General features: G+C 41.5%; 1 protein-coding gene across 2 annotated transcripts in view; it reads left to right on the top strand.

The window, feature by feature from the left end:
- The window catches only part of MAGI2 (membrane associated guanylate kinase, WW and PDZ domain containing 2), a 723,148-nt gene that overhangs the window by 178,375 nt on the left and 520,624 nt on the right, over positions 1-24,149 (top strand). For both annotated transcript variants that reach the window (XM_056845941.1, XM_056845940.1), the window contains one exon: positions 5,760-5,876. In XM_056845941.1, coding sequence (XP_056701919.1) covers positions 5,760-5,876 — 117 coding nt within the window. The remainder of the gene's footprint in view (positions 1-5,759; positions 5,877-24,149) is intronic.

Here is a 24,149-nt window from a genome sequence, read left to right on the forward strand (position 1 = left end):
CAAAATTATATATGCTAAGTGAGTTATCATGACCACAAGAATCTACATTAAGGAAATGAAAGTGTTGTGAGGCATATAGCTTGAGTTACTGAACTCATGATTTGTGTTTACAAAGAGGATTTTTAGAGCCTCATTGCAAAAGTAATGGTTTTATTTCTAATCTTGGGATCTCCAAGGCCAATTTTTCATGTCTGAGGTATTGTGTTAAAGTAAAAATAACAGGTACTCTACCAAGTTCTGTTCACAGAACAGATATGATGTAAGATGTATAAGTAGAAATGCATGTTCTTAAATATATTTTATATGGAAACAAAATTGTTTCTGTGCTAAGAAATATTTCAGTTACAGTGTGAGAATAGCAATAGAAAGAGAAATGCTTGTTTTATAACCATCCCTGCAATAAGAAATAAAACTCAGTGATAATGCTTCATCTGTATCATCTGTGGGTTGCAAAAGTCTACTTTTATAACATCCTGGACTGGAGAAAATTACAAACCTCCTTATGTTTATCTTTGTCATTTTTTTCCAGAAATGAAAATTATCCTCTCTAGGTTTGGATCTTTTAATGAGTTGCGGATTGTTCAATGTCCTTCATGCTTGGCTTTTATTGTATATCTCAGCAATTGATATTGTCAGTAGCTTTGGAGAAGGGGACAAAGCTGGAGGATATTTTTTAAAATACTATAGACTAATATACATTATTGCTAAATACAAAGCTGAAACATGCAAAGTGGAGTTCTGACTATGTCCAAGTGTACCTAGTCTGTGGAATTGCCCTCAACCATAGTTAAGAGTCTGCCATCATTGCTGGTTGCCCTACTTAAAACAGGCATGCATTATGGACAAGAATATTATGGGAACCACTTAATTCACACTCTCCATAACCTTGCTAAGAAGGCCCACACTTATGAAATAAAACTGAAATGCAGCAGTGGCCCTACACCAGTCTTCACAAGACTCTTATCCTGTAGCTAATGCAAAGATACTCAACAGCAAATTGCCCAACCCTGGGGGCTGGACTCACCCATGCGAAGATGGCTGGGAGAAGAAGGCTGCCGGGAGCCAGGCAGAGAGGGTTGTAGTCAGAAGGCAAGACCAAGCCCGAACTTGAGGAAGGCCAGGATAGGAGAAGCTAAGAGGGAACCCCGAGTAGCCGGGGAAGGAGCAGGACACAGAGGCAGGCAGCAGGGGGGAAAGGCAGGGAAGGCTTCCCTTTCCTTTTATAGCCTCCCAGATGGAGCAAGTGGAAGGTGACTGGATACAGGCCAGGTGTGGGGAGGGCCAGGGAATCCCATAAAAGGGAAGATACCATGCCCAGGGAGGGACTGAGCTCGTAGAACCAGCATGGTGTAGTGGTTAAGAGTGGTGGTTTGGAGCAGTGAACTCTGATCTGGAGAACTGAGTTTGATTCCCCACTCCTCTACATGTATGACGGGGCCTGATAGTGTGCAGAAGCCCCATAAACTGGCTGCCCAGGAGCCTCATAAACCTTGGACCAGTGCTGATTGTGGTAAAATGAGAGATCTTCCTGCCTATCCTTAAAGGCCTGGTGATCTCCGCTCTGCCCAACCTCACCATACGTCTATTTACTCCATCCTTAGCTGGCTGTTTTCTTCTGTGTGTTAAATGATAGCAAAAACAAAAAACCACGGACATAAGACTGATAAATAGTGCAGTCCTATTTATATATTTAAAATATGCCACTCTTCAGAGCCCTGCTTGAGGTTACAATTAAAAACACAGGCAGCATAAAAACACAGGCAGCATAAAACAATCCATAAAACAGAAGCAGACCATTGAAAAGTTGATAAGCTAAAACCCTAATTAAAAGCCTAGGTAAAAAGATGTAAAGTAAAAAAAAACCCAGTAAAGTAGGTGCTAGGCTAGCCTTAAGGGGGAAGGTGTACCAAGGGCATGGTGACACCACCTAAGATGCCCTGTATTCACCCCCCTCACCTCTGAAAGCAGAGGCACAGAGAACAGTGCTTCAGGCAGAGTGGATAGTACAGGAGGAGATCCCTGTTTAGGGCCTTAAAGGTAAGAACCAGCACTTTGAATTGTGCCCAGAATCAGATGGATAGCCAGTGCAGATCTTTCAGATCCCTGCAACCAACCCCTGACAGTAGCCTGGCTGCCACACTTTTAATCAGTTGAAGTTTCTGAACCGTTTTCAAAGTTGCTCTGGTCTGATTTCAGTGGGCTTAGACAGTAGTAATACTGCATAGGAGTGCCCTGTAATGGTATATATTTCTTTGAGACAACCCATGGTGCAGTGCAAGTGTGTGCTAAGCACATAGTGTGCAAATATCTGAGCCTTTAACTGAAGTCAGCAACACCAATATATTCAGCGTATGTAGGGAATGTATTTGTAAATAGCACTGGCCAAATTTGAAAAAATGTTGATGGATATTCTGTTTCCTCGGGGTTAGGAAAGCAGGGTTTAAAATTTACTGCCAAGTATTAAATATAACATGCTTAGTCATGTCCTTTCTACAAGGTGAATGGTACATGTTTATTATTCCAAACTACATATAACAGGCATTTTTCAATGTCTGGAGGCATCCGTATCACTCTGCATATTTTTGTGTTGCGAGGAGTCACAAGACTTTTACTCTTTTCAGCCAGTCAGAAAGGAAGGACTGCTAATTGCTGAGCATTTTCCTGCCGTTGTCTCTCAAGTTAATTTATCTGTAATAAATGAGCAATCACAGAAGTGCTGGGTTTATGAAGTCCTGAAGTTGGTGGGGGGGAGTCACAAGGTCTGGTTGGAGGAACTTGGTTTGGATATTTGTGGTTGCCGCAGGAGGTGGAGCCAACCACAAAATGTCAGGCAGTGAGGTCATGCATAATTCTGATAGTAACTCTTAAGCATGCCTTCCAGAATTATTATATTGTTTTTTTAAAAATGTCTTGCATACAAACAACTTACCTTCAGTCACACAGTGGAGATCTTTATCCTATGGTGGCAGCTGCTGCTGAAGAATTTTTTAAAAATCTGCACAGCCAATCAGAAGCCCTGCTGGGCAACTCCACCTGACCCTGCCCACTTTCTGAAAACCCTTGGTGGGCACCGGGAAAAGTCTTGGTGGGCACTATGGTGCCCATGGGCTCCATGTTGGGGACCCCTGATCTAGATTGTATTGGCAATGGAACTGTGTACATAAAACCCACTTGCATTTGCAGCTGATCATTGTTCACTCAGGTTTGGAATGTCTTTAGGTATGGAATGTCCTTAACTACATGAAGGTTCTGTATACATGATACCTATTCCAATCAAGGTGCTGGAGTTGTACCTGCACAACCATGTTAGAAAAATGGGAGTGGGCTAGACTCGTTCACCTTAATTTTCCCATCACTATCAAGCATAGGGTTGCCAACCTCCAGGTACTCCCTGCAAATATAAAGGCTCAGTGCTGTAAGGATGATGGAGTTTCCATGGGGCGGCATGCGCTCCCTCCATAGCTAATATCTTTATGATTCATTTTGAAAACCGGTTCATTTTCCATAATAATCCCTTTTTGAATGATATTTTGATTTACAGGTGTTTTGTTTTATTTTTTAATTTTTAGACAATCACTGTTTATAAACAGTTCTTAGAATGGATTAACACTTGTCACACCCATTTAGCCTTCACTGGCTTATATAGTGATACTTCCATTCCCTTTTTAGATCTGGAGGTTTTCTTGACTACAGAGTCAACTTTAGCTGTTAAATCTTATGCCAAACCCCTATCAAAGCATGCCGGTCTGGACTTTTCTTCTTTTCATCCCCCGCATTTAATTAAAAATCTACCCTACAGTCATTTTTTAAGGACAAAGCGGAACTCCACGTTTCATTCAGATTATTCACGTACAGCTACTAATTTGAGTAATGCCTTGGTGGCTAAAGGATATCCTGCCCAGGTTTTACAGTCAGCTCGAGTTAGAGCCGACCTGACAGATAGGAAAGTTTTACTGGAATCAAAACAATCCCCTATATCCACCAATATTACCTGGTCTTTACAGTTTAGCCCTAAATCTTTCATGATTAATAACATAGTCAAAAAGCATTGGCATCTAGTACAAACGTTAGCTGGTTGCCAAGGTCCACCTGTGTGTGGCTTACGTCGTCCGCGATCCATACGAGACTTCCTGATCCACACAGATACTTCTATTCAGCCATCTTCTTCCACTTCTTTACTTTTGCCTCCAGCCACAGGTCACCACCGTTGTGGCAATTGTTCGGTATGTAATTTATGTCATTTAGTAAAGGAACTTTCATCTACCACCACTGGGTTTCGATTTTTTCTTAGACATGTTTTAAATTGTGCCTCAAAAAACGTGGTATATTGCGTAATATGCAAATGTGGTTTGAAATATATTGGTAGCACTATTCAACCAGCGAGGACTAGAATTGCTGAATGTTGTTCTAGAATTCGTTTGAAAAATTTAGAAGCGCCCCTCACTGCGCACTTTCTAGAGAAAGGACATAGCGACAGAGATTTATCATTTTGCGTTTTATGGCAATTTCGCGGCAGACTTCATGATACGCAAAATATACAAAAAATATTGCATCAAATGGAGACCAAATTGATTTTTCTCATGGGCACATTATCCCCAGATGGATTAAACAACGAAGTTGATTATTCTTGCTTTTTAGGCTAAGTTCCCTTTAAGAGCTTTCTTTCATCATGCTCAGTCTTGCAGCTGCAATTGATTTACCACGAACCTCCTTACCTTTAACTGCCATGGTTTCTTTCTTACATTCACTCTGTCCTTTTGAGACCCATATACAACTATTGGTGGTCCTCTTGAAACGTTATCTATTAGGGTTTTAATACTTTTATTACTGGTAAGATTCTTTATATTCTTTTTAATGTTGGCATAGTCATAAATTATTGCATTTTTGTGAGTAGCTCTGATGTTTTTGTATATTGTTTGCTGTGATACACAGATACAGGTCACTGATGAAGCCATAGGCGAAACGTGGTCCTGATCTAGACGACACGTCTGGCATCTTCCCTTTGTGGCTTTCTTCCATTTTCTTGCATATAGTTGCTTGACAACTGGACTTAATTACTGCATTAATCAGAGACTTCTTATCAAAAGACACCTAAGTGGGTCGTATATTGTGACTTACCTGTTTAATTAGGATCCGTGATATCCTTGCTATAGTCTTTTTTGGATTGCTTATTGTACATTTGTATCTTGTTGTATCTTTATTTGTATATAATTGTATATATTTTGCACTTTTTCACTATAAAATAAACTTTTTGCATAAGAAATTTGTTTATAGTGCTGTCTTGGGTTGCTCCTAACCTCCAGGTACTAGCTGTAGATCTCCAGCTATTACAACTCTAGCCGATAGAGAACAGTTCACCTGGAGAAAATGGCCGCTTTGGCAATTGGACTTTATGGCATTGAAGTCCCTCCCCTCCCCAAACCCTTCCCTCCTCAGGCTTCTCCCCAAAAACCTCCTGCCATTGGCAAAGAGGGACCTGGCAACCCTAATCAAGCAGCTGATCAGTGGCTTATTGTCTTTAACAAGGCTAGACAATTGATGATTATTTGCACACTCAGTGAAATTGTGGCCTACTTTGGAGGGTTGTGTTGGGTTGGGAAAGTCTCTTTTCTGGTAGTACAAAGCCATGTGAGGTTGTAGAGCTTGGGAGTTACTAATTTATGCAATTATAAATAAAGACAGAAATTTAATTTTAAGAGGAAATTATGCATTGGTTCCTCTTTTCCTGCTGACCAATATGTACTTTGTGGCTTTACCAGGAGGCGTTGTGGATAAGGATCTTCGTCACTACCTCAATTTACGGTTCCAGAAGGGCTCAGTGGACCACGAGCTGCAGCAGATCATCCGAGACAACCTCTACCTCCGAACCGTGCCATGTGAGTTTGAGAAATGTCACTCATGTGTGATGTGTTATATGGCTCATCAGACTATTAATACTTAGCAAAGCAGCAATGCTATGGTGCTAGCAGAATCCTTTGAAAACTGTGGTCTCCATTCAGATTGATAGAGTATTGAATTATTTTGACTTGACTGGAAACCATCCTACAAGACTAATATGTGTTTTGTGTTAAACCTTGTTTCAAGCTGCTGCTTCAGAGAATAGTATTTCCAAGTTCAACTTGCTTTTTTCAGTTTTGAGAGCCAGTGTTTTTGCAAACGTTAGGAAGCACGAAGGCAAGGAAAAGGGTACATGGAAAGACATTTGATTTAGTGTAAGCTTCCTTAAGTTTTGATAGCAAGATGTTAACTCTGTTGGAGCTTGAAGCTTCCTTGAAACTTTTGCCCATAAACATTTGTTTGGCTTTTTGTATTACAGTACTGAGCACTGAGAAAAAGAGGTAATATAAGAAATGACACCCAGAAAGCATGCACTGTTTTCAATGTCTTTCCTTAGCAAATACAAATGAGGCTTGGTACTCTTAAAGCAGCACTGGAAATGAGTTCTCTGTCAGAGATGTTGGTTTTACATTAAAGGAAGATGGATTAAAATGTGTGACTGCTACTGCTCATCCATTTTGAAATCTGCAGTATTGTCAGTTTTCCTCCAGGAACTTCTATGTCCTGTAAAAAAATATCGATGCTTGACAGTGTGTTTGTCTAAAATGAAAATATATATAAGACTTACGGTTGCCAGGTGCCTTCTGGCAACCAACAGGGTGGACGGGGACTTACTGGCAGCAGGAGGAGGCCTAGGCCAGCATTATGGCAACATCACTTCTGGTGCATTGCTTGTGACATGGGGATGCTCTGGTATTTAGGCAAAAGCTCTATGATAGAAGCCATGTGTACCACAAAGATTTCGCCCAAATACCAGAACGTCCTGCATTGCCAGTGACATGATGATAACACTTCTAGTGTGCTCCAGAAGTGACATCGGCATGTTCCCAGCAGCATCGCTGCGATGCCAACTGAAGCTTCCCCCCACTGCTGGTAAATCTCCCAGCTGCCCAGCTGATTGGTATGTGGGGGGCAGGACCCGGGTGTACAGGAGTTCCCAGTCCTTGGTGGAGGCCTGTCAACTGTCATAAGACTGGCATGTAAGGTATACTGTTTTGTCTGTGTATTATCAGGACATGTTGTCTGAATGATCAGAAATATTATTTGTTGGATGTTTTCTAGCCCATTGTTCTATTTTGGATAAGTACTTGGCTTTCCAATGTTGTGATTTTTATTTATTTATCTATTGCTGGTAGGGCTGCTCTAGCATCCATTTTTCCCTTGCCATTTGGAAAGTTCCCACATATCTGGAATGTAGCCTAGGGTTAAACTATTAAAGGTAAATTGCTGTATCATAATATCAAATGGCACAGGAAAGTACTTCGTTTTTACACAATTCTTTCTTTAAAATGAAATGTGTGCCCCCCAAAAGGGACTGGTTTATCAGTTGAGTTCTTGCAGAGAAACTCTGTAAAAGAAGTAAGTACATTAATTATCAAGCAAGCTCACACTTTAGATGGCATTTAAATTGAGTAGAAATGTGCTTCTGTAAAGAAGGGAAAGGGCTGAAGAACAAATCTTGAAAAGATGTTGTAGACCTACTTGGATAGGCTAGGAAGGCTGACCAGGAAATGGTTTGCCAGCCTAGTGGCTAGTTGCATCGGGCGCTCCCTGGGCCAGACCTGGCCCCGTTGCCCAGCGGCACCGCCGCCTCCCAACAACCCATGCAAAGAAGTTTGGATGGAAATGGCCACAACTTTATTGATTGCAGCACTAAGGCATTGACATGGCATGGGGGCATTATCCTTCCATCGACCTGCCACCTCTGCAGGCCGATGCACAACTCCCAGCACCCCTGCTGGGACCAGTTTGAGATGGTAGTTCCTGGGACTCACGAGGAAGGCAGCCAGCTGTGTGGTCCCCTGCCACTTGGAGGGAGGCCATCCTGACAGCCCCGAGCTGGGATTGTCCCTGGCAGGCCCCCGTCTTGACATCTCCCCCTCCGGGCTCCCCCAAAATCCCTTAATGGGATCCTCCATGCAGGGAAAAGGGGCATGCAGGCCAGCTTTCCCCCCAAACTGGATCTGGCCCTGATGCCAAACTGCCAAAGTTGTGACAAACATAACGCCCAACAAACCAAACATTTTATAGAGGTGGGCAGGTGGGTCAAACGGAAGCCGAATGAGGGCAGAAGCAGGCGAGGCCTCCGTGTGTGCAGGGAAGCCAGCACTGAGTGGAACACCCAGGTCCGGCTTCCAGGAGGCCCGCCCCCTGGGAGCCTCGAGCCTGATTGGCTCATTCAAAGCGAGGCTCCCAGCACCTGGGTGAACACGCTGCAAAGCACATGGCATCAGGCTGAGACGCCACCCTTGCTTCAATGCCAGCCGCTCGAACAGACATGGGAGAGCCCATCTCTGGCCGTCAGCCCTTGGCTCCCCACGCTCCAGCGGCCACCAGCCTCCCCACAAACTCCGGCTTGCTCTCGCCCTCCCCAGCACCGGCAGGCAAACTGGGGCTCTGCAAGGTTAGTTGGAGCCGCGCTTATACTGATAAGGAAACTTTGCAAAGCCTATAGCATCGATCATATTTGATTAGGAGCCCCATGGCGCAGAGTGGTAAGCTGCAGTACTGCAGTCAAAAGCTCTGCTCACGACCTGAGTTCGATCCCGACGGAAGTCGGTTTCAGGTAGCCTGCTCAAAATTGACTCAGCCTTCCATCCTTCCGAGGTCGGTGAAATGAAGTGCCCAGCTTGCTGGGGGTAAAGGGAAGATGACTGGGGAAGGCACTGGCAAACCACCCCGTAAACAAAGTCTGCCTTGGAAACGTCGGGATGTGACGTCACCCCATGCTTGCACAGGGGACCTTTACCTTTTTTTAAAAATTGTAGTGACTGCACAGGGAGAGGCATATACTCCTAGGGTGTTTTGTAACCGAGGGGTAAATTTTAGTATGTAGCACCCCAAGGAAACCTGCACTGAACTGATAATGTCACTTTTTCTTTATACAGAGTATACTCTTGTGATTATACATGTCCTACTTGTATAATTGGCCAAGAAAAGTGGGACCTGGTGTAATCTGCCTGTTCAATATCTGCTTTAAACATTAAGGTGAAACAATAACACTTGGTGTGCATAGCCATAAAGTATATTTATGTTTTGTTGGGAAACTAACCTGATACACTCATCTGATTTTGCATGTGTGTACAACTTCAAGATGTTTTGACCATTGATCAACATTTTGTGTAGCATGCACTAAAGCTGTGCATGCCTAGAAGATCCTGTTTCTTTCTTTGAATGAAATGGTGACCACACATATTAGGAACATCATGCTTACACATGCTCCTGGTACATGTGGATCAAATGTCTGAAAAGGGCTAAGATGCCTTATTTATGCCGTATTTATGTGATACTTCAGTCTCTTGTAGAGTAGGAAGATCATAGCTACACTGAAACTTAAGCCATGTAAAGATGGGAGAAGCTGTGGCTCAGGAGTAGAGCATCTGCTTTGTATGCAAAAGTTCCCACATTCAATCCCTGGCATCTCCAGTTTTTTAAAAAAATATCAAGGAGTAGGAAGTCTGAAAGACCTCAGCCTGAAACCTTGGAGAGCTGCTGTCAGGCTGAGTAGACAGTACTTACTTTGATAGACCAATTGTCAGTATAAATCATCTTCATGTGATGTATCAACCTTTGTGGTTCTATGCAGATTATGCCCAGGTATCAGCTCTCCAGTTCAGTCCCTATAACAAGATGGCAACTGATCCACATTCAATAATCAAGGGTTGCAAAACACACACATCTTTTGTTTTGTTGTTTTGTTTTGTTTGGCTAACACGTCTATATAAAACTATTAACATTGTACTTATTGTACTGTGACTAATTAGACTTCCATCTGTGTCAGTTAGTCAAAATACTAACCAATAGTGCAACAGGATTTTAGAATTAATATTTACATTAACCTCTCATTCATAAGATGGTGGGGACAAGAGAACTGAAAACTTCCATCTGACTTCTCTCAGATCATGAAGCAGTGAGGAGAAGGTAGAAATGGATCAGAACTTTTTCACTTATGTGCAAAAGCTTATAACAGAAATTTAGTAACGCAAATCCAAATCAACAAGGTCAAACCTTCTGGAACACGAGAGAGAAAGTGGCCTGAGGGTGGGAGATTTAGGAAAAACATAAGATGTGGCAAAGGTGACTGCATCTGAATTGGGAAATCCGCAGAAACCCTTTGCACAAGCCTAAGACATTTCTCATTGTGCATGTGCATTTTTGGATCCAACCCACTGTCTGTGTTTTTACAGCATCATGTTGCATTATTGAAAAAGCAGAGTTTTGTAATATATTAGTTTCTTATGCACACTAAACAGCGAATAACCAATCACTGATTTGCCTTTTGTTAAATTTGATGGCAAAATTAATTTAGGATATTTTTTCTGCCCAATTTTTTAAACATTTATAATATGATGTAGAAGTTTGCCCTGTTTGGAATGTTTGTTTATGAACATCTGAGAGAAAGTGGTAATTTAAGCCTAAATGTGTTAAATTCTCTCCATTTTGCCCTGCAGCTTTAGTAATTCGCAGAAGTGGCTTTTAAAGTCAGGACAGCGAGGATTTTAAAGGAACTTTGATGAGGTTGCTAATGTTATCGATTACTTGAAATTCAGTCCAGAGATGCTGAAGACAGGTAACACAGAACTCTAATAAGGTTCCTGCATTTGACAAGATGAGAAACAACATTGAGAGCAGCACACAAATAGCTTATTAAACTGGCTAGACAGAAATGTACACTCTCATGTAAGAATTCATTGTGTTAGTTTCAAGATATAAATCCCCAAGTGGTATGGATTTTACCCTTTCCATGGCCTCCTGCCAAAGATGATGTGAATAATTTTGATTCAGTGTGATCAACATTGGTGAAGAGGAAGAAATTAGCCTCATCCTATCCTGAGAGGAGGACAGATGAGGACAGCTTCACATAAAAGGTTTCTCTGAAAGTGACCTCATCAATGTCTTGCCTTTGTTTTTGTTTTGAAAGAAAGCAATACTGTTGATGGTCAGTCTGCTCCTTACTTGACAGATCCAGAATTTGGTATGTCAGATACCAATGCAGGGAGGCTGTTCAGATAAAGTAGAGATGTCCAAGTCAGGTCAGAGTTAAGATGAAGCAAGGATCGGAGGCAGATGACAGGTCGGTAGGGTAGCAATGCTGGGTCAGGCCAGAAGTCAGGATCTGTGAGGCAGACTGGGATTAAGCAGAAGTATGCACAGGACCAAGAAATGAATCAGAACTAGTAAGGCAATCAGAGAAGAAGGTGAAATGTGAGGTCAAACATAGGCAGAGGTCAAATTCCCAGAGATAGTGTAGTCTTTATTCTACCAGAATGTTGGTCAGATGGAAGTGCCTGGAATCAGGCTAGATCTTGTTGGATCCTTCAGCTGATTTGCTTTGTGTCACAACCCCCATTAGAGCTCCTGACAACAGTTGGGGTTGCAAATTTTACCTGGGATGCCTCTATCTGACTTCACTGACCATGAGCTCCTGAATATCTTTGCATGACCTCTAGAAATAATCATACTTGGGGAAAAATAGAGGAAAACGTACTCTCTTCCATAGATGCTTTAAGTACACAGAACAAAATTAAGTCCTATCCTTGTGAAGGAGTCATACAGAAGCACCCAACTCTTTTCCAGATGAGAGCCACCAGTTACTGGAATGCATAATAAGCAGACTTTTATTTATCTATTTTCTAAAGTGAATACTGCCTTTCCAAAAAATGTTTTTTCGGGTTTTCCGGTTTGGCATATCCGAATACAAACCCCTAGTTGTTATTGGAGACGCGGAGTCATATTCTGCGACCTATTATGTCTTGTGCCAGTTGGGTTCAGTACTGTCGCTGATGCTATTTAATATATGTGTGTGAAGCTGCTGGATGAGATTATCCATGGTTTTCGGTTAGCTCATCCAGCTCTGTATTTCATTATCTGAACAGCATGACTTTCTCGGTTACAAATCAGTGTCCAGACATGGTAGTCATATGGAAGAAGCTGTACAACTGAGTTCATCTTTGGTCTTCTGTGAAGTCCCACATTGAGCAGGCCTGCTGTGGATTCTTTTCCTAGCTTAAAAGCTATACATATTGCTGGTGTGCTCAATGTGCAAGCTGACTTAATCATGTCAAAAATCGTGATTACATGTCAAAAATCGTGAGTGGTGTTTGAAGGCCCAATACTTAGACTATATTTTTCACACATGGGGTTTTCTGGAGATAGACCTATTTGCAACCAAAGGCAATCCCAAAGCACCCAGTTTTGTTCAATAGCTGGCAGGGACCCCTTTTCTCTGGAGAATGGATCTTAGATGAAATAGAGAGAGATGCACTCTTTCATGCATTTCCCCCAGTCCCATTAACGGGGAAAACCTTGGCCAAGATAATGCACAAAGGTACAGATTGCATCTTGATTACCCTTTTCTGGCCCTACAAGTTTTGGTTTCCCATCGTCATGGCTCTATCAGTCGAGGGAAAGACCTTTGTCATCTCTCGACTTCCGGACTCCTGGACCCATCTGACAGAGCACCAGATGTGGATGGGGTAGGGGAATAGATAGAATAGTAGAGGTGGAATAGTAGCAGGAATATGGAGAACACAGAATGGGATAGGGGGAAAATCTGATGGCAAGATAAGGTAAGGCTAGGATGATTCTAGCACTAGCAGCCTGAATAGCCCAGACTAGCCCACTCTCATCCAAGCTTGGAAGCTAAGCAGAGTCGGCCATGTTTAGTAATTGGATAGGAAACCACCAAGAAAGATAGGGACTGCTATGCAGAGGAAGGCAGTGAATACATGAAGCTGCCTTATACTGAATCAGACCCTTGGTCCATCCAAGTCAGTATTGTTTACTCAGACCGGCAGAGGCTCTCCAGGGTCTCAGTCAGGGTTCTTTCACATCACCTACTTGCCTAGTCTCTTTAACTGGAGATGCCAGGGATTGAACCTAGGACCTTCTGCATGCCAAGCAGATGCTCTACCACTGAGCCACAGCCCCTCCCCCAAACCATCTTTGCTCATTTCTTGCCTTGAACGCCCCGTTTCCTAGGGTTGCCATGAGTACATTGCAACTTGATGGCAACACAACTATTATTAGGATGATTCTGTAAATGCTTTGCTAATGCAGCAGGTTTTGAGGGCTTAAAGGGGATAAAGGAAGTGGCTTTGCAAATAGCTGAGACAGGAATCCCTGTAAAGATCCAGCATCCTATCTATTAGATTATTGTGGCTGAAAGAAAAACTGAAAAGGAGCTGTGTGCCATACATAATGGCTTATGTAATGCACTGTAAGCCAGTTTAGCCTCTTCCAATTATTTTAAGGCTTTTGGCAAAGGTTTAGAGTTGCATTAATTGCACTCTTGTTGATTGTGCTAGGGCAGTGAATGAGCACGTTTATCTTTTTAATTTTTATTAAACAGGGCACCTACATGTTATCAACAGCCATACCCAATAATTCTTGCTTTCTTACTAGGAATAACTGAAAAGGATTTAAAGGTTAGTTACCTTTCCCTTTATTAATTTTAGCTCACAGTTTTATTGTGCATAAGTACATGGCTTCTAATTACCGGTTTCTGTTTTGTACTGTGAAAAAATGTATATAGAGGGAATTTTCTTTCCAAAATATCATAGAATCATAAAGTTGGAAGGGGCCATAGAGACCATCTACTTCAACTCAGTCTACTCATCTACTACTGCTCAGTGCAGGATCAGCCTAAAGCATCCCTGACAAGTGTTTGTCCAGCCGCTGCTTGACGACTGCCAGTGAGGGGGAGCTCAACACCTCCCTAGGCAGCTGATTCCAATGCTGAACACAGGCCCCAGGCCCTATCCCCAGGCTAAGAGCCAAAGGCCAAGAGCCCTTTGGTTCTCACCCTTTGGCTCACACCTCTGAGGAGGAGGAATCTATAGAGTTCAAAGGTTCACAGACCCTGCCTCTCAACAGCAACAAAAGACGGCGGGGCCAGCAATTAACCGGAGTCAAACAGCAACAACCAGTAACAAACCAGACAAAAGAAACAGAATCAAATAGAAACAACTCTCCAGCGGGCTGCAAGCACCCACTCACCCTCAAACACTGTTCTTTCACATAGCAGCCTCAGTTGATTCTCCCCAGCAGTCTGGGAAAGGCAAAAAAACACTCCTTCCCCCACCCCAGCTGACTCAGTTCTGTTTATGTTTCAGCTTGGAGCAACAAAGGGGATCCTAATTAAAGAAAATTATCAGACTGTGCAATTATGGCTGGGAAATTACCGTTAGATATTAATAATGGGCTGAAAATTGTAAGATTAAGTTAGCACATAGTAAATGTGGCCAACTTTGGTAGGATATGATTATGCAGAAACTGACAGCATTGATGCAGTTATTAACATTGGTCCCTTGGCTAGGTCTCCAGGTCTGCAAAACCACATTCATTGTACCAGGGGTGCAAAACTCGAAGTACCTGAAGGTCCCCAGCAAGTGAAATGTTGTGCCTAATGACAGTTGTCTTCTATGTTGCCAGAAGCAAGCTTCTTTCTGTGAGACTTTTTCTTACTTCCTTTTACCATTTGAACCAGGGCTTCTTGTAACACAGTACCAGAAGTTCTTTCTTGGCTAAGAGCAAGTTCTTTTGATAAACTATACAAGCAACTGGTTGGGGGAGGGACAAGGACAAAGGGCTTTTGTGCATTCTCAGTTTCCTCACATCTAACTTCCTGTTTCTTGGGGAGGGGCAGAGGTTTCAGTTCTGCACATGTTTTGTTCCCTCTGATGGTCAATTTGACACCACACAGCTCTAAATTAAGTGTTTCTCCCTGCAGTTTAAATGAGCAGCTTTTTGCACTTGATAAAAATTGGTGTTGTATCAAATTGACCACTAGAGGTGCAGAACTGAACCCCCCCCCCCCGAAACAACAGGAAGTTAGATGCGAGGAAACTGAGAATGGGTAAAACCCCATAGGTGTCAATGCACTGCAGAGGATGAGCTTGCTCCTGGCCATTAGCAGCCTGGGAGGTAGCTGGCATCCCTTCCTGGGCCCATACTTGTGTTGGTTGGACAAGTGGGCAGCGTGGACCCAGAAGGTAATGGGTATACTTTAATGGGTATACTTTGTCTGAGGTGACAAAATTCCTTGACCCAGATCATCTATGCAGCATGGTCAGCTTTTGGTATATCCCTTCAGGCTATGCCCTGCAAAAAATAATCAGTTTTCTAGGGGTTGCCAAAAGGTTTTGCCTCCACATTGTTCAACATATTTGTATCATGCTTTTAAGCTATGGCTTTCAAGACAAATTATGAATTTGAATGCCTCCACTGGGCAATTGGCAAGCCTAATAATATCCTTCAAGATTTCACTGATGAACAGTGCTGCCAAGAGCCACCATTGGTTCCCAGACAAAGATTCCACCTGCCTCCCCATATGACCCTGATCCAAACCATGTGTCTAGTTTTGTAATTTTATATTTGTGCACACATATATGTGTGCACCAATATAGGATACATGTCTTAGATCTGATGAAGTGGGCTCTAGTTCACAAAAAACTTTATGTCACAATAAATCTTTAGTAAATATATCATTAAGAAATCTATTTCCGTTTTACCCTCGTACCTCTACCTTGCACAATAACGAAAGCAAATTGATTATGTAGTTGTTCTGGAGGAGAAGTACTGCGATCATTGAGATGATTATGCTGAAATACTTCTAAAACGATGATGTCATTTGTCATATAACATGGAGCTTAATATCTACAGGAGCAAAGTAGCATATTAGATGTCCCACCAATACAATAATAACAACAACTCACTGCCTGAGTAGTGCTTTAAATGTAATTACATCTAATTAAGGGGGAAGAAGCTCTAACTTCTGTTCCACATGTGTAACCACTAAGACAGATCAACATCCTATTACCATGCATGTAAATGGTGGAAGCAGGGGCATCCTGTTACTACTTTGCTAGAACATAGGGAAGTATTTACTCCCCAATTCTGTTCATAATATTAACAAGGGTTTGCTGCTATACTACTATTAAGGTGATAACCAGAGTAGGGATGAAACAAGACTGACAAAGGGGGGAATTAGAAGGAGGAGAGAAATGAAAGTAGATCATGAACGAAAATAGCAAAACAGAGGAGAAAAGTGTGGAAAAGACGAAGAGAGGTTAAGAAAAGAGAAAATGTTGTTTTATTTTCTACAACACATTAACAGGGCTACCCCTTTGCAAGATCTGGCTGAGCAGACAAAACTATGGAGTTGGGTGGAGGGAAAGGAAGAGGTAAACAGAGTGCTGGAAAAAGCAACTTAGTTAAGAGGTTTTATCTTGGCAATGGCTGTAGCAACCATGAGCTGTGCTGGCTGGTCTTGCCTTGCTCCACTGCTGGCTTGGTTGGTGGGCTTGGCGGGATGTGCAAGTTTTTGCCTCCTTGTAATAAACTGTGCAGAAAGGCACAGGGAGCAGGTAGTCACAGCTACTGATTTTTACTGTGCTCTGCCTTCCCTGTGCTCCCAGTGGATGCAGTGCAGGATTGCATTAGAAATAAAATAAATGGAGGTGCATTTGATGAATGCAGCATGATACTGGCTTCAGGAGCCCGCCAGCTGACTTGGGCACCAGAAATTTTGTTTTCCCGCCCCCCTGGCAGCCCTGCTGATGAAAGTTGGGATGCTTCTGTGGATGAGTATCTGGTGAGGGCCAGGATATATACTGGGCCAGTTCTAAGGCTAATACATATTAAGGATGAGCAGATCCCTCTCAAGGTAAGGCAGATCCTCTTGGACCTTCTGACCTTGGCCAAGAACGCCCCATCCCTTCCCCCAATGCCTGATCCCCAACAGCGCCAACATACCATTTTATCAATGCAAACTTTAACAGAACCCCAGGAGTAGAACTTCCTCTCCACTTGTCAGGCTCTGTCAGCGCCGGTACAGAGTCTCGGGCAGTAGCACCCTCCAATGTTTCCTTTTAATGGTTCTTACCCCAGGAAGACCTTCAGAATAGGTTGAAGACGGGGGGTTTTGCCTTCACACTGATACCTCTCTTTAATTGTAAAAGGTTGTAGTCTCCTGCTGTAGACACTGGGGGAAAGTCTGATCCCGGTACTTGGAGGTGGGTCTGAATCATGAATGCTTTATTCTGACATACATGAAGTCATGCTTGGTGCAGCTACTTATCCTTTTCAGTAAAATAAATTTTCTACTCTTGCAACCAGGTCTTTCAAAACCTTTCCTCTAATATTCAGGGCATCGCAGAACACCACACTAATCATGTTTCTCCATTTTGTACCCTAGTACATGGGCATCTTGAGTTTTATCATCTATAATTATTACCCAAAAGTAGCAGATGGTGAAATTAATGTGATGTTTTTTGCTCCTGTTGGATTTGGTTAAAGTAATGTACCAACCTTTTTAGTGCCCCCTGGACACTGTTGTAATGTTTGTAACATCCTAATTTCTTTTCACTGTGTAAATTCCTTATGGTGCTTTTAAGGATGTGCTGTCTACAGAAGCAGTGATACTTCAAAGATGAAACGGCCACAGATCAATTTAGTCAGGTCAGTAAAAAAAGAGAACGCAAAGAGCTCGGAGCTGCCGGCCAAGAGATTAATAAAAATACAATATTGTACTGAAGAGGAAGCACGAATAATTTTTTAGAAAATGACTCCTAGCCTTCATGATTCAAGAAGCTAATTTTCAGAGCCCTGTTGGTTTTGATTTTATCCTCCTGAATTGCTGATCTCATTGCTCTGAAATGGATGTTCTGCCATTTACTTAACTTAAGGGTTGACCCTGACTTTTGATTGCTTACAATACATATTCACTTGGAGAATAATTGTGGCTTGCTTTGGATATGGTGAGCCCAGTTCAAATACCCAGTTTTTAAGTCCACTTGGCTTTAGAAAACTAACAATCTGTCAAGTCTGCTTGGAGGACACTTTGGAGAACTAGATTCTACCCATTGTCCCATTACAAGGATCACAAGAGAGAATTTATTGTATAGTTTTATTTGCCTAAATTCTTTTTTTTGTTTTTTGTTTTTTTTTTTTTTTGTGCTCCTTTGTAAGCAACTTTAGAGTTCTCGTCTGGGATCAAAGCAAATTAGAAATACTCAAATAAATAAATTATTATGAATTTATTCATACCTGTAAATTTTATGGGGGCTATGAGAACACAAATGGAGAACCAGAGTTGCCAGGTCCCATCATTGCAAAACATGAGATTAATTGGATGCGGCCTGATGATGTCACTCTGAAGAACAGTATTGACAATAATACTTCCGCCCACCACTAGATAAGAACAATGTGGTATCTGTGTATATTCACAATCATGTTGGTTTGAAGAAATAGGCTGTTTGCCAGAATTAAAAGATAATCATACCATGGAAATCAAGTGTGGGCTAAATGCAAAATGCTGTTGTGCTAATTACTGTCCCTTGTTTCCAATTTACTTGTGCAGTAGTTATCCCAAGTAAGCGTGTGTAGAGGAAGCCATATGTCTGTGATATGCCGCTTCATGAGCTATCAAGGAAAAAGAGATTTGCTTATGATCTTGTTATGATTCTTGGTTGATTAACCTGCATTCTACTCTCAAGAGATGTTCCTGGTCATATAAGACAGTGGAATAGGATTCAAAACCATGTTGGAAAAGCGGAGATGATGGTGGGGGGGGTGTCACTTCTTTAATATGAATGGGAGGTTCCTAAGTCACACTTCCTGTGCAATCTCTTCCTCCCACTAAAATTTATTCCCTAATACCAGGTAGATGGATCTGGATGGTTACTGTACAGAGTGTTTGTACTCTTAGCAGTCAATGGCTTTTTCCGCATGCTCAATTTACTCCTGATTTTTTTGGCAGTCAATCGCAAGCATGGAAATTGGTTTGGGCACAGTTCTTCTGCATGTCTGCCCTCCCTCTGCATTCTCACAGTTGTGGAGTCTATTTATTTTCTTCCGCATATGCCTTCAATAATGAGAATTGCTAATGAAATACTTCATTAGTCAAACGAGTCACATTCCAAACATGTTTTAACACAAACATGTTTTTGGTTATAAAATAGTTTGCCAGCCATAGCCTCTACTGACGTCATGACATGTTTTCTTACTGCTATCTCCATAGTAGGCAAATATGTTTTTTTCTGAGTAGGGTTTGCTCTAGAAAATTAATTTTGGGACAAAGATACTATGCAGTATGTCTACTATAATTGCTGTTCAGGGAGAAATAACTCTACCCAAGGTCAGTGCTGTGTCACTTGCTTATTTTCAAAATCTTACAGCTAGAAAATGCTGTAATCAGGTACTTATGAGTCCGTGATACATTTTGCTCCATGTTTGAGCAGTATGTTTGAGAAGCTTTTAATAACATTTATGTTAGTATTTTAATCTTTTTTACTTTCTTCTGGTGTAATTCTTTTAAAAAATCTTTAAAACAATTCTTTAATTTTAAAAAAATATGTAGCCCTGGCCAGTGTATGTACAATCAGCACTTCCCATTGTATCTTTATCATTGGTCAGGAATTTGTCAATAGAAGTCTGCAATATGAAGTCAGTATCCAGAAAATTTGTGATTATTCAGTGCAAGAAAACAGGCTGACTTATAATTCAAAATTTTTCCACGTGAGTGAACTTGTCCTCATGTAGCTGCCACACATTCTATCACCATGTTTTGCCACACGGGCAGCAGATGTTTGTTAAAAATTTTGCATACTATGTGAGCTGTATTAACTTTGTGCTCAACAAATAGGATATTGCCCAAGGGGGCATAGTTTTTCAGGACAGAACTTGTTAATGTCTTGATTGCTATGGTATTAATTTGTTCTTCATTGCAATTGCAATTTCTCCAATTGACACAATGTGTTCGTTTTACCTTAGGGGTGTGCTTGGAGTGCGTCTGATGGCTGGTTAAGAGTCCATGTAGAATCCTACAAATCTACAGTGAAGCACCTTCAGATGCCTCAGATTGCCCCCCCTTCTAGCGAGGCAAAAATGGTTAGGAAATGTACTCCTTTGAAGAACATTGCTTTACAAGCCCATAAATATCCTTTGCTCTATAAAAGCCCTATTGAACAGATGGTAACAAAGGTGAACTCCTCAAGCTCTTCAGGAGATTACTTCCATCTGGCACACAGACCCACATTTCTCTATAAAAGCATTGCTTCATTTCATTTTTATAGCAAGTCTTTAAGTCAAGGTATAATGCTCCTGATTGTCCATCATCCAGATCGGTGGTGTCACTCATTTTAAAATCCAGGGATGGAAAGTCACCTTTCCACATATAGTATAATGTACATAGCTTTAGGCTGGTCTAGTGCATTGGCCACTCTAACTGTGGTTTGGTTTTTTTTTCTTTTAATGCAGCAAAGCAGTGATTAGGGATCAATGTTAATTTGGTTCCACAATCCATCCATGAGGTGGCTACCATCTTCTCAAGATTACATACATAACAAACTATGTTAACTATAATGTCTGAAATTGTGATTGGGGCCCTTGATTGCACTGTAAATGTGTACAGTGACTCAGCTGTGCTATATTGATACAGCAGTTAAGACCAGGAAAGGTTATTTTTCCAGTGTGTGTGTTTTTTTTTTAATTTGGAGAACAGGTGCTTCCAAGACCCCATATGGAAATTAACAAAAGTCCTTAGAGATCCCACATACCATCTCTGTAGTTTTATCTCTGTATTATCAACATTACTCCCTGATTTAAAAAAACACACATGTTTATATTACTTTGAACCATTTTCACATATATTTTTATTTGAATTGTGATTTTAATTTGGGTGTCAGCTACTGCCCCATATCAGATTGGTTAGGTGGCTTTACTCAGCAGCATGCTGGGAAGGAGGGTGAAAGTTTTACTTGCATAAAGGCATTATGGGAAGGAGGAAGTGTGTGCTAGGAAAGAGCTAGCAGAGAACTAAAAATATATGGATAAAAAGAGGGCTTTTCGAGAGAGCGAAGCTACCATATGTTTGAAGCTGTTCCAGTTCCACTTAAAGTTGCAGAAGATGCTTTCAGGTTAGATTCTGATGGTGCTGTGCCTGTTAACGAAGAATAAAGGGGATGCAGTGAAGGAACTGGCAGAATCCCAGTTCTGTGGCTGGGTGTCTGAACGAGGCGGTGTTTCTGCTGCAGTGCTGTTCAACAGAAGGCAGGCAAGACACCTTGATGTAGGGCTGAAAGAGAAATCAATGTTACTTCATGGAATGCCTGACTAGTTATTTGCCCTGAGGCAGACAATTACACAGTGCTAGTGCACAGAAAATATTTTCTGGTCTGTTCTGTGTTGGAAGAGTAGGAACCATTTGGAGCCAGCTGAAGCTTTAATTTTGTTACCTTTTCTCCTGTTACACATTTCATTTTTTCTCATATGCATGTAATAGAAATCACATAGCAAAGTGCTTCCTATGGCTTAATTTTCTTTTCTAACCACAGCACCCTTGGAAAGCATTCCCTGTGTTCATCCAATCCACAAAGCTTTAAATATCATGGAGTATTATGTATTCCCCATAGATGAAAGGCGAAACCCATATCTATCGAAGAATTTCATCAATTTTATATAGTTAGATCAGGGAATTATTATTTTACTGTATTCATAATATTAGACAGCTTTAACACATTTTTTTGTTATTGTATTAGATTCTGCTGGTCTTTCACTGTAAATAAATTTGAATTTGAAATTTTATATATATATAATTTCAATTTCAAATTTATTTACAGTGAAAGACCAGCAGAATCTGATACAATAACAAAAAATGTGCTAAAACTGTCTAATATTATGAATACAGTAAAATTATTAATACAGAATATATGTACCAGGCACAATACCGTTTAATAATCACTCTTCCAGTTTTGCAGTAATTGTGCATGGAACATAAGAACCTAAAAGCAGCAGTTCTGGATCAGACCAGTGGTCCATCAGTATCCTATTTCACAAAGAATCCAACAAGACACCCCTGGAAGGCTACAAGCAGAATATCAATGCCCATGTCCTCTTGTTGTTGTTCCTCAGTATGGAAAGGGTTGCTGTTTCTGAACATAAAGATTACATTTGGATATGCATACAGATTACATTTGGATACCATGGATGGATCATGCATGCCTCCTGCTTATGCCTGTTGCAGGATCTTCTCCTCGCCTGGAAATGTAAGCCACTCCTGCGAAACCAATCCACAGCTTGAGAACCGCTGAATTAACATACTCTTTGTTCTTAACAAGGGAAATTGGAACTAATTAATTGAATGCACATTTTGACAATAATTGAGGGGCATAATCTCCAATTAATGCATCAGTGTATTTCAGACTACAATAATTTTTGCAATATGTCATAATACCTTTTTTCTCAGATAGTTACACATTAATTCTAAACATTAACAGAGCCATCCATAACTCTGCATAGGGTGGCAGTGTAGGTCTCTTGAATACCCGGCTTTGATACTTTGTTTCCTTGAATAATTAATATCATCAACTGATACCTGCCTTAATATTGGCTTGTTTGTTAGAATCGCACGTGGTAACAATTTCCTGTTGTCTACTAAAAAAGTTCTTTCTGTGTTCGTATGTATAAGGCTCTACGGCTACTAAGAAATTTGGGAGGTGGACAGCAGCTGGATGCTACCTGTGGACATGGGGCCCAGATCAAGTTCCCTGTTCTGTTATGGCAGGGCAGTCTTGGCTGTTTAGAAAGCATTGCTTATAACACTTCATTGGAAGTGGAGTCATTAAAATTACTGCTTGTCATCAAGAATATTGATTGGGAGATTGCAGCCTTCAGGTGCAGTGACAGTTTGACTTACTCAAACCTGTAAAGCTGTCAGGAGACAAGCCAAGAAGTAGGCCGAGGAAGCTAATGGGAAACAGGGAAGGAATAGGTAAGGCAGGAGTAAGGACAGAGCAAGCTGTGATAGGAGCTGTTGACCATCCTGTCAGCAGCTTCTCCCTGTGTCCTTTATCAAGGGCTGTTGGCAGACTGGAGGCAATGAAAGCAGGAAAGCTTGACTGGTCCTGGGTAAGTTTGATTCCGAGGCAGGCAGGAGGAGTGATTCTTGACACAAAGCCTAAGCAGAGGCCAACTGGAAGCCTGCTGACCATGTGCAGCGAAAGCACACTGTCCCCCATGATGCACCTAATAGGAGTGATGGCCATACCAATCAGCAACATGTGGCGTTTCCATTAGGGTTGCCAACCTCCAGGTGGTAGCTGGAGATCTCCAGCTATTACAACTGATCTCCAGGCGATAGAGATCAGTTCCCCTGGAGAAAATGGTCACTTTGACTATGGTATTGAAGTTCCTCCCCTCTCCAAACCCTGCCCTCCTCAGGCTCCACCCCCAAAATCTCTGGTAATTCCCAACCCAGAGCTGGCAACCCTAGTTTCCATCTGCATACGCCTCCATACATGCAGTAGAAAAGTGTCCAATAGCACCTTAAATGCTAACAATATTTCTGGCAGGGCATGAGCTTTCCACACTTGCAAATCTGCAATCTTACATATTGGGTGGATCACAGGGACCGTGCATGCCTGATCGTGGCTGGTTGATCCCAATTCTCATGAAAGTAATGTCTGCAGAGGTCAAGAGACATGACTGAATGAAGGAATCTGGTTGTGCCCCTCCAAGTGAGAGAGGTCTATTAAAAAAATTCTCAACAGCAATGATAATAGTCAGTGCTTATTTCTCATTATCTGTTCCATTAGCATTTTTTTATTTAACACTTGGCTATATAAATATGTAACAGTAACGTTTAACAGGTCAGGTGGTAACATGAGAGCTCAAATATTTCTGTCATTTAAAAGGTTAAAAATTTAGAGTGGATTATTTTTTAAAAATATTTTCCACCTTAATAGTAGTATACACTGCTTGTGAAGATCACAATAACATTGTCAAGGAATGCATATTTTATTATTATAGGAGACTGAAACATTAGAAAACAGTATTTGTAGTGTAACAATATGCCCTGAGAAATTCCATAATTAAATGTTCTGTCACCTTCTTGGCAAAGGATTTTAGCAGTGTAGAAAAGTGTAGCATTGTTGCTGTTCAGAATACAATTTCATGTACAATACAAGGCCACAGGGATCAAATATTGTGTTGTGTCATATTTACTACTTTGGCCTTGAAAGTACTACAAGCTTGGGGGGGGAAACAGTGTGAGGTTCTTGAGGCAGTACCATTAAGTTCTTGTTTTGATGCTT

This window comes from Euleptes europaea, chromosome 3 (genome assembly GCF_029931775.1).
Source record: "Euleptes europaea isolate rEulEur1 chromosome 3, rEulEur1.hap1, whole genome shotgun sequence".
Classification (NCBI taxonomy): domain Eukaryota; kingdom Metazoa; phylum Chordata; class Lepidosauria; order Squamata; family Sphaerodactylidae; genus Euleptes; species Euleptes europaea.